The following is an 18,902-nucleotide window of genomic DNA, read 5'->3' on the forward strand; positions in this document are numbered from 1 at the left end:
CCTTTTTTCTTTCCTATTTAATAAAAGAGAATCTCTATCTTTTTGATTAATCAGCTCCCTTTCCAATTCCAAAATGTCAGTCTGATCCATAAAATCAGTATGTGTGCTACAATTTCTTTTGATCCTCATGAATTGACTTCTTGGAGTGGAAAATAACCACCTAGGGTGATGCCCACTAGACTTTGGAATGTAGCTATTCTTCTCTACCTCCTTAAAAAAGGTTTTGGTAAAGATAAGTCCATTGTGTTTATATAGTGTTAAATCAAAAAAATTAACTGTTTCAGGATCACTAAAAACTGTAAACTTCAATCCATAAACATTATCATTAATACACTTTATAAATCTGTCAAGATCTGTTTCTGAACCTTTTCAAATCATTATAATATCATCGATATATCTCCTATACATTAACATTTCTGGCCATTTATCAAAAATGCATTCCTCCTCCCATTTGTCTAAGACCAAATTGGCCACACTGGGAGCATACTTGGCCCCCATTGCAACACCTCTGCATTGTTGAAAAAAGGTATTCTTATACCAAAAGAAATTGTTTGACATAGCAAATTCTAATATCTCTGTAATATAACTTCTTTGGACCTTTTTAAGTTTAGATTTGTGTTTTAATGCCCACTTAACCGCTTTAATACCATCCTTCTGATTGATGCTGGTGTATAAAGATTCTACATCAATAGTAACCAACATACAATTAGCAATATCTCCTACTGATTTTAAAATATTTATAAGTTCACTACTATCTCTTACAAAAGATCGGTTGGCCCTAACTATAGTCTGTAGAAAAAAATCTACATATTCACCAATGCGGGAAAAAATGGAATTGATCCCGCTGACAATGGGCCTTCCGGGAGGATTTAATTTGTTTTAATTTTTTTTTGCACGGTGTTTGATGTATACAAGATTTCGGAACAGTTTAATTACTTTGTTATGGTGGATGGACTTTTATATAAAAAATTTTCTATCACGGACATCATTATTTTAAACTAATAATTTTTTTTGTATTTACTTATGTTTAGCGCACTCTTTGATTTATTAACATCATAAGCAATAGATCCTATATAAGTGCGCTCTGAGGCGCTAAAAAATTTTTTTGTGAGATAATGTCCAGACTTGGTGTCATGAAGTGCATATAGTGATGTATAATATTTCCAAGTTCAGATAACAGTAAAAAGGTGAAATTCTGTGACTGTAGTGGCTGTATAATGAGTGTAGATTGCACTAACCAGAAAGCGCAATCTAATGCGCATTTGAGTAAATCAAGACCAACTCCTGGTCATCTGGATCTGGAAAATGGAACACTAGGGGTCATCTGGCAAGCGTCAGCAAGGCAGGTAACACACCGTAAGAATAGCCAGGCTACAGAGATACACTTTCCAAACAAGGGGAACCATTCGTGCAGGTCAATGCAGAGTCACCAGGATTCACCTTAGAGGGGGGGCTCGTAATAAACAAGCCACAGAAAAGAATCTCCAATAGTCTAGTACAGTGATGGCGAACCTTTTGGAGCCCGAGTGCCCAAACTGCAACCCAAAACCAACTTATTTCTTTCAAAGTGCCAACACTGCAATGAAACCTGAATATCGAGCTTTTGGTTTAGAAAAAACAACTCGTACAGTAGTGCAAACTAATTAACAGTACAGGGATGACCAGAGACTGCGGACACAGTACAGGGATGACCAGAGACTGCGGACACAGTACAGGGATGACCAGAGACTGTGGACAGTACAGGGATGACCAGAGACTGCGGACAGTACAGGGATGACCAGAGACTGCGGACACAGTACAGGGATGACCAGAGACTGCGGACACAGTACAGGGATGACCAGAGACTGCAGACACAGTACAGGGATGACCAGAGACTGCGGACAGTACAGGGATGACCAGAGACTGCGGACACAGTACAGGGATGACCAGAGACTGCAGACACAGTACAGGGATGACCAGAGACTGCGGACAGTACAGGGATGACCAGAGACTGCGGACACAGTACAGGATTGACCAGAGACTGCGGACACAGTACAGGGATGACCAGAGACTGCGGACACAGTACAGGGATGACCAGAGACTGCGGACACAGTACAGGGATGACCAGAGACTGCGGACACAGTACAGGGATGACCAGAGACTGCGGACACAGTACAGGAGATGACCAGAGACTGCGGACAGTACAGGGATGACCAGAGACTGCGGACACAGTACAGGAGATGACCAGAGACTGCGGACACAGTACAGGGATGACCAGAGACTGCGGACACAGTACAGGGATGACCAGAGACTGCGGACACAGTACAGGAGATGACCAGAGACTGCGGACACAGTACAGGGATGACCAGTGACTGCGGACAGTACAGGGATGACCAGAGACTGCGGAAAGTACAGGAGATGACCAGAGACTGCGGACAGTACAGGGATGACCAGAGACTGCGGACATAGTACAGGGATGACCAGAGACTGCGGACAGTACAGGGATGACCAGAGACTGCGGACACAGTACAGGGATGACCAGAGACTGCGGACACAGTACAGGGATGACCAGAGACTGCGGACACAGTACAGGAGATGACCAGAGACTGCGGACACAGTACAGGGATGACCAGAGACTGCGGACACAGTACAGGAGATGACCAGAGACTGCGGACAGCACAGGGATGACCAGAGACTGCGGACAGCACAGGGATGACCAGAGACTGCGGACACAGTACAGGGATGACCAGAGACTGCGGACAGCACAGGGATGACCAGAGACTGCGGACAGCACAGAGATGACCAGAGACTGCGGAGAGCACAGAGATGACCAGAGACTGCGGACAGCACAGGGATGACCAGAGACTGCGGACAGCACAGGGATGACCAGAGACTGCGGACAGTACAGAGATGACTGCTGACCTCTGGGGAGGGAGGGGGAGCGGGTACCTGAATTTGACAGGTACCCGCTCTTACTTCCGCAGAGTTTTTTTTTTATCTTACCTGTTCCTTTATCCAGCCGCGCGCTGTCTTCCCGGCTTCTGTAGTGTGGGCGCTCGTCGGACAGCAGGATGCCCAGTGCGCATGCGCGAGAAGCGCTGCGCTTTGTGATTGGTCCGGCGGCTTCTGGGATCTGTCATGTGTCCCAGGTACCGCCTTACCATTCACAAGGAGCACTGCTTCTTGTGCATGCGCACTTGGGACCCGGCTGTCACGCACACTACAGCCGGGAAGACAGCGCGCCGCTGGATTCTCCTGGCGTGCCCACAGATAAGGCTCGGCGTGCCGGCAGTGGCACGCGTGCCACGGGTTCGCCATCACTGGTCTAGTACTTTATTATAGCATAGGGATAGTATAGCAGGATAAATACATTCACATCTGGTACTGACAGGAACCAAAATGGCCGCCGTCCGTCCATGTGGGCCATGCGGAGTGACGTCAAAGGGTAGGGCACCTCCCTAACGCGTTTCGCGCCCGTGCATGTTATCAAAGGGAGCGTGCCTCATGTCATGATTGCTTTTATATCGTACCGCGCTTCAACATCATTTAATCCGTTCGCGCATAGCGCAATGCATGTGAACTGCGACCATTTTACTGGAGCTCATCAAGCAACAAAGGAAAAGGAAGACATCCATGGAGGGAATGCATTAAGTAACTGTTTATCAGTAAATTGTTTTATCTGATCGAATATCTATTTAGAGATGTAGTATTGGAACGTAGTCCAAGGTATCCACGACAGGAGGGCGCCGTGCTGAGGCAGTGCGCAGAAGCCAGGATCCCCTAAACTGTCTCACTGCTATGCCTTGACTCTCAGCAAAACATAGGATAATTATTCTACAGGTGAAACTCGAAAAAATTAGAATATCATGCAAAAATGTATTTATTTCAGTAATGCAGCTTAAAAGGTGAACCTAATATATGAGATGGACTCATTACATGCAAAGCAAGATAGTTCAAGCCGTGATTTTTCATAATTGTGATGATTATGGCTTACAGCTCATGAAAACCCCAAATCCACAATCTCAGAAAATTAGAATATTACATGCAATCAATAAAACAAGGATTGTACATAGAACAATATCGGACCTCTGAAAAGTATAAGCATGCATATGTACTCAGTACTTGGTTTGGGCCCCTTTTGCAGCAATTACTGTCTCAATGCGGCGTGGCATGGAAGCTATCAGCCTGTGGCACTGCTGAGGTGTTATGGAAGACCAGGATGCTTCAAAAGCGGCCTTCAGCTCTTCTGCATTGTTCGGTCTCATGTCTCTCATCTTTCTCTTGGCAATGCCCCATAGATTCTCTATGGGGTTCAGGTCAGGCGAGTTTTCTGGCCAATCAAGCACAGTAATCCCACGGTCATTGAACCAGGTTTTGGTGCTTTTGGCAGTGTGGGCAGGTGCCAAGTCCTGCTGGAAAATGAAGTCAGCATCCCCATACAGCTCGTCTGTGGAAGGAAGCATGCAGTGCTCCAAAATCTCCTGATAGACGGCTGCATTGACCCTGGACTTAATGAAGCACAGTGGACCAACACCAGCAGATGACATGGCTCCCCAAATCAACACAGACTGTGGAAACTTCACACTGGACTTCAAGCATCTTGCAGTGTGTGTCTCCCCATTCTTCCTCCATACTCTGGGTCCTTGGTTTCCAAATGAGATGCAAAAGTTGCTCTCATCAGAAAAGAGGACTTTGGACCACTGAGCAACAGGCCAGGTTTGTTTTTCTTTAGTCCAGGTAAGACGCTTCTGATGTTTGTTGTTCAGGAGTGGCTTGACAAGAGGAATACGACATTTGAAGCCCATGTCCAGGATCCGTCTGTGTGTGGTGGCTCTTGATGCACTGACTCCAGCCTCAGTCCACTCCTTGTGAAAGTCCCCAACACTTTTGAATGGCCTTTTCCTGACAATCCTCCCCAGCCTGCAGTCATCCCTGCTGCTTGTGCACCTTTTTCTTCCACACTTTTCCCTTCCATATAACTCTCTATTAATGTGCTTTGATACAGCACTTTGGGAACATCCAACTTCTTTTGCAATTACCTTTTGAGGCTTTCCCTCCTTATGGAGGGTGTAAGTGATGGTTTTCTACACAACTGTCAGGTCAGCAGTCTTTCCATGATTGTGATTCCTACTGAACCAGATTGAGAGACCATTTAAAGGCTCAGGAACCCTTTGCAGGTGTTATGGCTTAATTAGCTGATTAGAGTGGGACACTTTGAGTCTAGAATATTGCACCTTTTCACAATATTCTAATCTTCTGAGATTATGGATTTGGTGTCTTCATGAGCTGTAAGCCATAATCATCACAATTATGACAAATCACGGCTTGAACTATCTTGCTTTGCATGTAATGAGTCTATCTCATACATTAGTTTCACCTTTTAAGTTGCATTACTGAAATAAATGAACTTTTGCACGATATTCAAATTTTTTGAGTTTCACCTGTATATCTTTTTTTCTCACCTCCTTTTTCCCTCTCTTTGTTTTTATGACTTTGACCTGTGTCTGTGGCTGGTCTGGATTTGACCATCCCCCCCCCCCCCCCAATTCATGTGTTTTTATCAGTTCCTAATTGGGGTGGGGAAGAATACCTCATTTGATCATCTCCCTATAAATTTAGACCAGTTTATGGTGGGAAGTCACAGACAGGGTGCACAGTCACAGATAGGGCATTGTCCATTTCTTCTGGAGTGCGAAGCAACAGTTGAACACAGCAGGGTAACTGAAGCAGCAGGAATATACAACAAAGAACTCTACTGCACTCTGGATGGACTGCAAGCAAAACACCCTGGGAAACATCTACAAATTTGATTACCACTCCATCTATTGTACCTTTTTAATATGCCCGCTCTACTCCTTTTCATATTAGTATCCTCTGTTCTCAAAATCTAATTTCTTTACCCCTCTGTTCCAGCCCAAAGCTTATACATATCACCCTCACTTCTACCATCTCCCTACTACTAGTCTCATCACCTCCTGATAATACTTAACCAACCTGCTGACCCAAACACCAGGACAGGAAGGCATGTGCACTCATTTACATCCCACTCCCATCTTAACTTTCCTCACCCTCCTTCTCCTAACCTCTGGGCATATCTTCCCAAACCCTGGTACTACAATATCTCACCCCCACACCAGGCACCCTCCTGCCTCCAACAATAGCCGCAATCTACTCAATTTAATCTCAATTACCATGCTCCTAAAAACCACCCTCCCTTTCTCATGTGCACTCTGGAATGCCCGCTCTGTCTGTAACAAGCTCACTTCTGCCCATGACCTTTTTTGTGTCCCACTCCCTTAACCTACTAGCAATTACAGAAACCTGGCTGCAAGCAGCAGATTCTGATTCTCCCGCAGCACTTTCCCATGGAGGCCTCCACTGGACTCACTCACCCAGACCCAGTGGTTGGAAAGGAGGTGGTTTGCTTCTATTCCCACTGAGCACCTTTCAACTCCTCCCTACCCCTCCCTCTTTATCCTTCTCTTCTTTTGAGACTCACTGTATTTTTCTGTTTTCTCCCATTTCTCTGAGGATTGCAGTGATCTATCGGCCTCCTAGACCAAAGTCACGTTTGATGACTTCTCTGCCTGGCTACCCTACTTTCTTTCTTCTGAAATACCCACTATCATTCTTGGTGATTGTAACATCCCCATTAATGTTAACAACCCAGCTACATCCCAACTCTTCAACTTAACCTCATCTTTTGCCCTAACACAATGGACACAGTCCTCCACTCATTTTGATGGGAATACATTAGACCTTGTTATCTCCCATGTTTGCACTCCCTACAACCTCACCAACATCCTCTTTCCTCTCTCTGATCACAATCTCATCACCTTCACAGTGTTGTAATAAATCCTCTTGCGCTGCTGTGTCTACTAAGTGAATGAAAAAGCAGCTTACATCCAATCCTCACCTTTAGATGGAAAAATGAATAGAACTAATATAATAATGATGTAGCGCTGTGTTAACTGTTTTAACCCTTGGGCAATAGAGATCGCAATATGCTGTCAACCAAGTATATACTGGTATACTAATAAGTGATACATGCAGTAAAAGACAAACATATACTTATCCAAGTGATCATATAATCATAATCGGGACACACAGTGATTTCCTACACAGGGATATGCATCACCTTAATTGGGTGATCTATATATATAATACAGCAGTCCACAATATCCGGTGTTTAGCTTGTGTAACAATAGCCCACACAACAAATGACAAACTGCATGCTCCTGTGCCAGTGCAGGTAGTGAGTGATGCTCCTATATGGCAGGCGTGCCCACTCACCTTCCCCCTACAACCCACAGGGGCCAAAAAGCCTTATGGATCACCCAGGATCCTACACGATATCTCCAGACACGGATTGGCTCCACCGCCTTTATTGAGCTTTCCTCCACCTTCCACTATTCCTCCATGGCCAGGTAACAATATGGATGCTCATATATAGATATGATGTTTGGTAATCATACAACAGAAAAAGCAGAGATCCTCCATAGTGTAATACTGCATATAAAGCTTTAATATATGAATAACGCCAAGCACAAACTCACATTTCAGTTGTAGTACAAAACGCCTGTGTCATCTCACATGGGTGTACTAAGAATTCGCTGGTGTACAAAGATGGCGCTGGACCGGAAGTACATCATGCATCATACGCCACCACGTCGTGTCTACGCGTTACGCCATGCCCCTCGTCAACCAAGTATATACTTGGTTTACAGCATATTGATATCTCTATTACCTAAGGGTTAAAACAGTTAACACAGCGCTATATCATTATTATATTAGTTCTAATCACCTTCACAGTGTCCTCATCTTCAAACACCTATCCCTCCAAGCAGAAAACAATTACCCGCAGAAACCTTCACAACTTTAACTGGTCTCTTTTCTGCTCTTGCCCTTTTCTGTTTTTGCCCAAATCATTCCCTCCCAGGTGGACCAATAAAATAGAAGGCAGAGGCCACACTTGAAACAATTGGAACAAATGCCAGTAGAGCTGACACCAGCGCATGCCTCTCACTCCCTTCCAATATACAGTGAAGGCTTCCGGCAACAATGACAGAGTTCCACAAGGATGACGCTAAAGAGCTCTTTTACGAGCCCAATAGACATATGAGTGACCTACAATCCAGACGCAGCGCTGGGCACCTGCAATTTAGTCAAATAAAAGGGTTAGGTTTAATGTATAACTGAAAACACTTAGACTTCCATCTACCCAGGTCCTTAATACCCGAGGGGGAAAAACCCAACCTGGAGGCCTCTGACGCTGCGCCAATCCTAAATGAATGGGAAAAGCCACCAACAGCCGATAGTGTTATCCATGCACCCCTCTCCAGCTGATCAGTCTTAGAGTGACGCAAAAACAGTCGTACCAACGAATCATCCACCACGACATGCTCAGACAAGAGTCCCGAAAAAGCATGCCTGGACAGTGGAACCAGCTCGGATACTCTAAAGGCCCCAAAAAATATCAGGGAAAATGCAGTATGAAAAAGCAAAGCCTCGTAATCGGAAAAGCATACCACCAAAGCCGCAGCACATAGGTCGGCAAGAGCACCATAGAAATAGGTCTACGCTTGTCAGGCACAAACCTGGACTTCCAATAACCTCTCAATGCCTGTTTAATCGAAAATAACTGGGTACAAGAAAGGAGGCCCTATAATTTGAGAAAAAAGGAAACTCCGGCCAATATCTTGGACACTTGGCCATAGGAGTAACCACCATGCATCAGGGATGGCAAAAAGGATGCAATGGCAATTCAGTAGGGGAATTGGGCAGAAAGCCCCAATTATGCGCAAAGAAAACCCACCTCCTCCATGCCGCTGAATAATCCGCCCAAGTGGGAGGAGCGATTGAATTCTTTATCAACTCCCGCAAAAGGTTCATATCAGGTCCCACAGGTGTGATGGACAGCTGAGGCCAATCTTGTCCACCTCAGGTAACAATTGTCAAAACCTGGATACCTGAAAACGAGACAGCGAATCCGCCAGAGTATTAGAAAACCCAGGAACATACCTGGGTATTGGAGTACGGACTTCAAATTATCTACCGTCTGGCAACCCTCACCCAGAAAAGATGGCACAGAAAAACCAAAAAGGAACCTATCAAGAAGGAACTGAGCCTTCTCCCTGTCTGGATACCGATCCAGCCGTGGACGCATGTTTCCCAGCCTCACCGGCGTGCAGGCTTTTCTGAAAAATATCCCGCTGGGATAAAAGGAGACCCACCCACCTTCTTGGGACACTTAAGCACAGGGTGATGACCCCACATCCTTCATGCCCCACTTGAGGGCTGGGTGCACTGACAGCTTTTTCTGAAAAGACTCGTAATGGTACCAGCCCAAACCCCCAGAGTTCCTGTACGCCTCAAAAACATGATCTAAATGTTGGAAAAGGCCGCCGCAGAGATCAGAGCGTTTCTTCTCCAACACATTAGAAAACACGCAAAAAGCCTGCAGCCAATTGTAAAAAGATCTAGGGGCCGTCTTCCTTCTGTCCTTCTCCCTACCCACCACAAACCCGTCAGGTTTGCTAGCAACATCCCAAAAAGTGGGGAGGAGGGTTAAAATGTCCACAAAATCTCCCCTACAAATTTTTTCCTGACGGACAAGCTAAGGTGAAAACCAGGGGAGGATACCTCACAAGGCAGCACCTCCTTCATGTATACCTAGTCCCTAGCTGGCAACGCTTTGGGACTCGGGGGCTACATGGCAATCATGGGACTCGCCATCAGCCGGAGGGTTTCCTGCAGCAGCTTGGGTGACCTTTCTCCGAGCAGCAACTGCAGGCTGGGCTTTCTCCAGGATAGGTCCTCTGAAAAGCGCCGTGGGTCCACCATCGTTTGTTGCTCAGCAATGGGGGAAGCCGACTCCAGCAGGGATGCAGGCCCCATCCAGCTCCTCCCACCGTGCGCACTGATAGGCTGCGGTTCATTGGCCCGCCTCTTCCGGCAGATCTGACAGCCATGCCCCTCCAGGCTTCCGTCCTCTGGCTGGGCTCCAGAAAGATGGCGCTGCTCTACTTCCGCCCCTGCCACACACCGTCCCGGCCGCTCCGGTGGTCTGCTACGCTGCCATCCGCTGCGGTGGACTGGACCCCTGGCCGCACTCCTGGGCACCCTCCAACCCTCTCCTGGTTCATCAGGCGACATCCCACTGCGGTCAGCCGGCTTAGGCGGGTCCTATCTCTCCTCTTCAGCCAGCGCCAGGCAGCGGCGCAGCCACTCCTCCCCGCCGCCGCTCTGCACCTTCTCAAGAAGCACTGAAGGAGATTTTCTTCTGACATGGTAAGTCCGTGTTCTTGCAGGGAGCTCTTCTGCTTGCAGGCTAGCCACTGATCCAAATGGTCCAGGTGCCCCTTATATCCTGTCAGCCAATGCTTCGGAAACATCCGTGACTCCTGATTGGATCCCCGGAATTCTGCTTAACAAAATTTAAAGGGGCCAACATCAATTTCCCCACACATGACAAATTCACCATTTACCACTACAAACAAGCCTATTTAAGAGGGGCGGGTGGGGGCGGCCGCAATCCCACGAAAGTGGTCCCAAAGGTTTGTGGCCACTTTTGCCATTGTCTTATTAATGCCTTGTCATCCAGTCGTCCTCGTCTCTTCTCTACTTTTAACTCTCTACTTTCTCCACCGCCATCTCCACCCAGTAACTTACTCACTGCTTACGAGATTGCTAATCATTTCAAATACAAGATTGATGCAATTCATAAGGGCACTGCACAGACATCTAACCCACTTAGCATACCTTTATACTAAACCTCCCTCAAAACTTTCCTCTTTTGACCTTGCTACTACCAAAGAGGTCACTAAAGTTTTATCAGAAGCCCATCTCACCACCTGCCCCCTGGATCCTGTCCCCTCACAACTACTATGGTCACCCTCTTCTTCCTTCCTATGCTCCCTCACTCACATATTCAATCTCTCCCTCTCTACTGGCACCTTCCCCTCCCCTCTAAAGCATGCACAGATCACTCCCATACTTAAAAAGCCCTCACTGGACCCCACCAACCTGAACAACTTAAGACCCATCTCCCTGCTCCCGTTTACCTATAAACTCTTAGAACGCCTGAGCTCCTACCTCACTGACAACAACCTTCTTGACCCTTTACAGTCCGGCTTTCGCTCACTCCACTCCACTGAAACTGCCCTACTAAAACTCACTAATGATTTACTAACTGCTAAAACCAATGGCCACTACTCCATACTCTTACTACTTGACCTCTCTGTGGCTTTTGATATTGTTGACCATCCCCTCCTCAAAAAACTCCGCTGGTTCTCCTCCTACCTATCGCTGCACTCCTTCAGTGTGTTACCTATAACTCTGTCTCCTCCTCCCCACTTCCTCTTTCTGTAGGGCTCCCTCAAGGTTCTGTCCTTCGACCCCTTCTCTTCTCCATATAAACCTCCTTTCTTGGTCACATGATAAACTCTCATGGCTTCCAGTACCCTCTCTATGCTGATGAAATGCAAATCCATCTTTCTACTCCTCACCTCACCTCTTCAGTCTCCTCTCGCATTACTAACCAAGTGACATATCAGCATGGTTGTCACTCCACTTTCTCAAACTCAATCTTTCCAGAACTGAGCTCATAATATTCCCTCCAGCCCATGCCCCCTCCCCTGACTTCTCCATCAAGATCAATAATACAGTCATCAGTCCTTTCCCTCCTGCCAGGGTACTATGTGTAATCCTGGACTCCCATCTGTCCTTTCAGCCCCAAATCTAATCACTGTCCAAATCTTGTAGACTTCACCTCCGTAACATCTCCAAGATACGCCTGTTTTTAACCACCGAAACCACTAAGCAACTTATTCACTCCCTTGTTATCTCTCACCTTGACTATTATAACTCCATCCCCATTGGCCTACCTAATCGCAGGCTATTACCTTTTCAGTCTTTCATGAATGCTTCTGCCAGACTCATCCACCTTACCAACCATTCCATGTCTGCCATCCTTCTCTGCCAATCCCTCCACTGGCTTCCCATTGCCCAACGAATAAAATTCAAAACATTACCAATAACATATAAAGCCATTTATAACTCTGTCCCCAATTACATTACTAATCTTATCTCTAAATATCACCAAACCGTCCTCTCTGCTCCTCCCACGACCTCCTGCTCTCTATATCCCTTGTCATCTCCTCCCATACGCGTCTCCTAGACTTCTCCAGAGCCTCCCCATCCTCTGGAACTCTCTACCCCAATCTATTCGACTATTGCCTACCACTTATAGGTGATCCCCGAAAAACTTTCTCTTCAAGGAAGCCTATCCTGACTTCAGCTAATAACCAAATCTTCTATTTCTCCCATAAGTTTGTCCCCCACAGTTATTACCTTTTTGTATATTGTAAAGCGCTGAGCAAACTGTTGACACTATATAAATCCTGTAAAATAATAATATTGCTTTCTTAGCAAAAAAAACACAAAATACTATACGTTACAAATGTTTAACACATTTGGAGGCAATCGGTTCTCCAAAAATACCCAGTAGCCAATTCTTAGGAGAAAGGTCATTGTGCAAACCCAAGACAGTGGAGATAAGAGTCAACTTTTATGACTATGTGAGAAGTGATCTCAGAGTGAGTGTGAAAGAGAACCTAGTTGATGGAGAGTGTGATGAGGCTGAAGCATTAGGGGTAGAACTGCACATGGGGGTGCATACTACAAAGGTAATCATTGGAGTTTGTTATAGGTCTCGCAGTGTTAACGAGGAGGTGGAGACTCAGCTTCTTGCACAGATCGAAAGGGCTGCAGGGGCTGGGACAGTAATAATAATGGGGGATTTTAAGTACCCGGAAATTGACTAGAGTAGTGGTACTGCAGGAGCAATTAAAGAGCAAACATTTTTCAATGAACACAACACAGAAATGGGAGTTCTTCAGAAAGACTGTATGTGAACACACTGCAAAATATATTCCCATGGGCAACACGTTTAAAAGGCTAAAAATCAAACCTATGTGGCTTACGGCCAAAGTTAAAAAAGCTATAGGTAATAAGAAAAGAGATTTTATTAAGTATAAAAATGAAGGAATGCTATCATCATTTAAACATTACAAAGAATATAACAGAATATGCAAAAAGGAAATAAAGGCTGCAAAAAATTGAAAAGGAACGACGGATTGCAAAAGATAGTAGGGCCAACCCCCCAAAATTCTGCAAATATATTAATAGTAAAAAGGTCCGGTCCAAGCATCTAGGCCCTTTACAAAATAAAGAGGGTGACTGGGGACAAAGAGAAGGCAAATTTATTAAATACCTTCTTCAGCTCTGTGTATACAAAGGAGCATTGGGGAGGTCTTGTCCATAATGGGCATGGTATTGACACAGCTCCAGATGATCCACATTGGCTCACAATTGATATGTTTCAAAGATATTTAGACAGAACAAAAGGAGGATAAAGCACCTGGACCAGATAGCATACAGCCACAGGTCCTTAAAGAATTGAGCTCTGTCATTTCAAAGCCATTGTTTCTAAGTTTTAGGGACTCTTTAATGACTGGCATAGTACCACTGGATTGGTGTAAGACCAATGTGGTGCCAATATTTAAAATGGGGTCAAAATCTTTACCAAGTAATTATAGACCTCTTAGTTTAACTTCTATAGTTGGGAAGATGTTGGAGAGTTTAATAAAAGACCACATAGATGTGTTCTTGCTGGAAAAAAATTTTTTAAGCAACAGACAGCATGGATTCATGAAAGACAGAAGCTGTCAAACAAATCTGATTTCTTTTTATGAGGAGGTGAGCAAAACCTTGGACAGAGGGGTGGCGGTGAACGTGGTATACTTGGATTTTGCAAAAGCGTTTGACACAGTTCCCCACACATGGTTAATGTGTAAGGTAAAGTCTACGGGCTTGGAAAAATCTGTATGTAAAGGGATAGAAAACTGTCTAAAAGATCGTATTCAAAGAGTAGTGATTAATGATTCATACAATGAATGGTTGTCTAGGGTTGTCAGTGGTGTACCACAAGGTTCAGTGTTGGGACCCTTACTTTTTAATACATTTATAAACGATATAGGGTCTGGAATTAAAAATCCCATTTCAGTCTTTGCAGATGACACCAAGCTGTGCAGTGGAATAACGTCCTTACAGGATGTCTTCAACTTACAAGCTGACCTCAATGCACTGTTTAATTGGGCAACTATGTGACAAATGAGGTTTAATGTTGATAAATGTAAGGTTATACACTTAGGGGCTAAGAATATGCATGCATCATACATACTAGGGGGGCACAACTGGGGGAATCAATGGTGGAGAAGGATTTGAGAGTTCTGGTAGATCACAAGCTTAATATATGCAGTTCAGTTTTGGGCACCAATTCACAAAAAGAACATTGGGGAACTGGAGAAAGTACAGAGAAGGACATCCAAACTGATACAAGGCATGGAGGAGCTCAGCTATGAGGAAAGATTAGAGGAACTGAATGTATTCTCTCTTGAGAAGAGGAGATTAAGGGGGATATGATCAACATGTATAAATACTTCAGTGGTTAATATAGTGAACTCGGTGTAGAGCTATTCACCCTGAGGTCATCACAGAGGACAAGGGGGCACTCTTTACGTCTTGAGGAAAAGAGATTTAATCTCCAAACACAGAAAGGTTTCTTCACAGTGAGAGCTGTGAAAATGTGGAATAGACTCCCTCAAGAGTTGGTTCTGGCCAGCTCAGTGGATTGCTTTACAAAAGGCCTGGATTGTTTCTTAGATACACAGAATATAACTGGATACTAACATTTATAGGTAAAGTTGATCCAGGGAATATCCGATTGCCTCCTGGGGCATCAGGAAGGAATTTTTTTCCCTGCAGGAGCAAATTGGATCATGCTTTGCTGTTTTTTTTTTTGCCTTCCTCTGGATCAACTGTGGGTATAGGGTTATAACTTTTTTTTTTTTTAATGGTTGAACTGGATGGACTTTTGTCTTTTTTTCATCCAGGCTAACTATGTAACTATGTATGTAACTATGTAACTTCAGACCAAAACGTTTGGACTACAGAGCAGGACAAAAACAATGTATAAAATCAGGTGTAGGACGTAATGCCATTTTATTATACCTGATAGGCAGGAGATTGCTATGGTGAAATATTTTAAATTAGATTATTGTCCCTTGAAGTGATCGCAGAACTCTTGTACGTGGTAGTGAACTCGGACCAATCAGTGACAGTAAGCTGGATATCTAGAGAGGATAGCTGGCTTTGGAAATTAGCAAACCTGGGATTAGGGTCTGCCAGTAGAGAGGAGTAATATTCGGACTTCCATAGTCCATGTTTAATTAGATAATTGACAGTTATGCTAAAAATACATGTAGAGAGATGCAATCATGTAAATATAATGGGCAAAAAAAATATTAACATTGTTAATATTAATGGTATACTCCAGTCACTGATGTTTACTCAAGAATTTGCTGACAGAAAGGTCCCTGAGTAAAAAAAACTGTGTGTACAGACTTGAGTAATATTGAGTATAGGCGTGTAAAGGTGCATTAGCGTATAGACAGGTCCCACAGTAACCTGTTACTTGTTACACCCTGAATATGTAACATGTTGCAAAAGGTGAACTTATACTTTAAAATCAGTAACAAAAAAAAAAAAAGCTGTGTTTTTTTGTCCCGTGTGCAAGAGGCATTAATAATTGTAAATGCTCAGCTTTTTTTAAATTAAGATAAATGTGTTCTACTTACCTGCTCTGTGCAATGGTTTTGCACAGAATGGCCACGAACCTCCTCTTCCGAGGTCCCCCACCAGAGCTCTTGGCTCCTCCATCTCTGTGTCTGCCTCCATAGCAAGCACGTGCAGGCTCGATGCTGAGCCTTGCTGTGTGTGAGCCCCCCCCCACTTCCTCCTCACAAGACTTGATTGACAGCAACAGGAGCCAATGGCTTCCGCCGCTGCCTCTATGCCTATGAGGAGAGGGAGAGACAGAGCAGCAATGCTGCTCTCAGGCACAGTGCTGAATTGAAAGAGGTGCCAAGTAAGTATTTGGGAGGGGGGAACTGATACTAGAAGGTTTTTTTGTTGACTTTGGAGAATGCCATCTAATGTATTTGTCTGTACACCCACACAACATTTAGTACAGATCAAACGCATTGATTATTGCCCCCAGGATGTCCCTGCACACAATTTACGTCCGTCAGTCAGGGCAGGAGCGGTGGAATGGACAGGCAGGCCTAATGGTAGGGTCACGCACTGAATGGCGACAACCACCACCCACAGACCGGAGTCCCTCAGGGCGCAGAGTCTAAGCCCCAGGCTGCCTTTCACCAGGGCCCCTGATGGTGGGGATGGACTTGACGCAGCAGGGACCAGGTCGCGGCCCCCGAGTAACCCCAGCTGCAGTAATGGCCACCGCCAATGGCGTATAGCTGGTAGGAACCAGATGGGAAACGATAGTCGGACAGGCCAGGTCGATAACAATGGGATAGACAGTACCGGACGGTAGGTAAGAATACACAGGTCACGAGCCGGGTTCAGCAATGGGAGGTCAGATAAAGGGATAAGGCTGAGAATAGTCTTAGTCAAAGCCGAGTCGGTTTCCAGGAGAGCCACGAGAGTAGAACAAGAGCTTGCTGCAACACAATCATACAGGACACGAATGCAAAGAGCAAGTGCAGACAACAGGCTTAAATGTGATCAACCACACCCCTCTGGGGGATGGACCGCAGAGGCCTGAAAGCATAAAAGGCCACCATGCTTTGCAGAAACCCAAGATGGATGCCAGCACATGGAGCAGCATAACCTCTGGGGAAACGTAGGACCTTGACACAGTCCTCATCAGTCCCAGTACACAAGTAATCATTGGGATCAGTATTTACCTCTAAAAACCAATGTGTAGCCACATCCTGCAATTGATTACAACTCCTCTTATTCCCGGGCATAGATATCCTGGTCATTTTTACACAACGTGGCCTTCTGTGCCCATGAGAATAATCTCATTAACGGGAACCCTGAGCAATTTTTCCTCTATTTTGTGGATAAAATTACCCCATAACAGAAAACATGAAAGAGACTATGTTAATATTTTTGTAATAATGTTTTCCAATGTTTGCCTGCTGCATAGTCTGCCAGCCAGGGCAGAGACTTGCAACTGTCTCCACTACTTTGTTTGCAATCTTCACAACATGTGAATCCCTACAAATGGTGCTTTTATCTCTTGCAGGAAGCTGCAGAGAGGATAGTTCATAAAATAAACCACATTTCCTTTGTGTGTTGCAATGCAGCGCATGAACACACATTGTGATGGCTACTTTGGGCCTATAATAACTTTCACCTTCTTGGGCCTACACTAATTTTTAATATTATTGTGAACTTCTGATGGGGTTTCAATTCCTGTAACTTATTTACCATCTGTTGTATCACCTCACACCCCCCCCCCCCCTCGGTTTCCTGAAAATGAAATGAATAAGCCATGGAGTCCTCATTTCTAACACCTACTAGGGAGTATTGTCATAGACTTTCCTGTGGGAACTGGGTTTTCAAAGGAGGTATGTTTCCTGGACATTGGCCTATCCTAAATTAACTACAGTTGGCCAATGTCTTTCACAAATCACAGAGCCCCCTTTGAACAGAAATACTGGAACCTATTGAAGGGTAGGACTACCTGGAAGGGAGGGGGTATAAAGGTCTGCCTCTGTGTCCCTTCTGCCCTTTTCTTCCGGTGCCCAGACCTCAGAACATCAGGATGTGTGTAATGTATTAGCATTGCTCTATTTTATTTTCCATAACTTCCTTTCTTATAGTCATCTTTCTTTGTATTGGTAACATTAATTATTTGCATTGTAATATTAATACTTTTAAAGTTATACCAGCTACTATTTATTTTGTCATAATTGATTAGTAGTCAGCTTCTTTGATGTATAAATAAATTAGATCTTTACTTTTGCACGGTTGTTTTCCTTTGATATTATTGGAAATAGCCACATGAGGATTGGCTAAATTCATGTATAGACAAAAGGTTGTAATCACTTATTACATTTATAATTGATAGAACCAAGTAAATAAGTGTGGTGGGAAAACCGCCAAAACAACATTAACACAAGTGGTGCTGAAAAGAGTATAACTTAACACTCTACAACACAAACACAATAATGTACAAAGCCCTCATTTAAAAACATTGTTTTTGTGATCTCCAAGCATTGGGAGAGCATTAGCTATCACATCCCAATGTATCTGGTGTAAACAGGCTCTACGTCATTGGTAGTAATAAAAAGTTCTGTTAAAAAAGGAGTAGGGCACCAATTACAACCCTACCAAATTGATGTTATAAAAAAAATACAAAGAATAATGAAGGACATTCATATGTCCAGAAAAGAGTACAAATAGGGGGAGCATGGAAGCCGTCACTTAAGGAGGCCATAGATTATGCAATTTTCTTTCCTTCCACATAAAGGGACCCTAAATCCAAGAAAGTACCTTTAGGCAGTCTAGTGGCATAAATTATGCATCTAATTTTCTGAATATCTATTATAATTTTGGAAGCCCTGGAGCATCAGGATAGTGGAAACACCCAAAACATTTTAAAGAGTAAACACTCCAAGGTATTTTTTAAGAGGCAAGACTTCATTTTTTGCCACATATTTTTGGAAAATGCAGAAAGAAAATGAAAATGATTTTTTTACATAAAGTTGGCAATTTAATAAGATATTTCTCACACACAGCATGGGCATACTTAGAATGACACCCCAAAGCACATTCTGCTACTCCTCCCCAGTATGGCAATAGCACAAGTGTGAGACTTTTGACACTAGCCTGGTGTCTTACAGAAACGTAGTCAGATGTGCGGATGGATCAGTTCAGGCCGCAGGCAGAGACATGATCCATGATCAGCAAACAAGCAAAGTCTAGACAGCAGACAGAAATATGGTCAATAAACAGGCCAAGATTAGTATAGGTCGCAGGCAGAGTCAACA

General features: G+C 44.4%; 1 protein-coding gene across 1 annotated transcript in view; it reads left to right on the forward strand.

Moving 5' to 3' along the window:
* Nucleotides 1-9,691: 9,691 nt before the first annotated feature.
* The window catches only part of CXCR5 (C-X-C motif chemokine receptor 5), a 57,244-nt gene continuing 48,033 nt past the window's right edge, over nt 9,692-18,902 (forward strand). The window contains exon 1 of the mRNA XM_089670222.1: nt 9,692-9,823. Within this exon, the coding sequence (XP_089526348.1) occupies nt 9,692-9,823 (132 nt within the window). The remainder of the gene's footprint in view (nt 9,824-18,902) is intronic.

The sequence above is a fragment of the Staurois parvus genome, unplaced genomic scaffold (assembly GCF_062004578.1).
Source record: "Staurois parvus isolate SC_StPar_1 unplaced genomic scaffold, SC_StPar_1.0 ptg000087l, whole genome shotgun sequence".
NCBI classification, from domain to species: Eukaryota; Metazoa; Chordata; class Amphibia; order Anura; family Ranidae; genus Staurois; species Staurois parvus.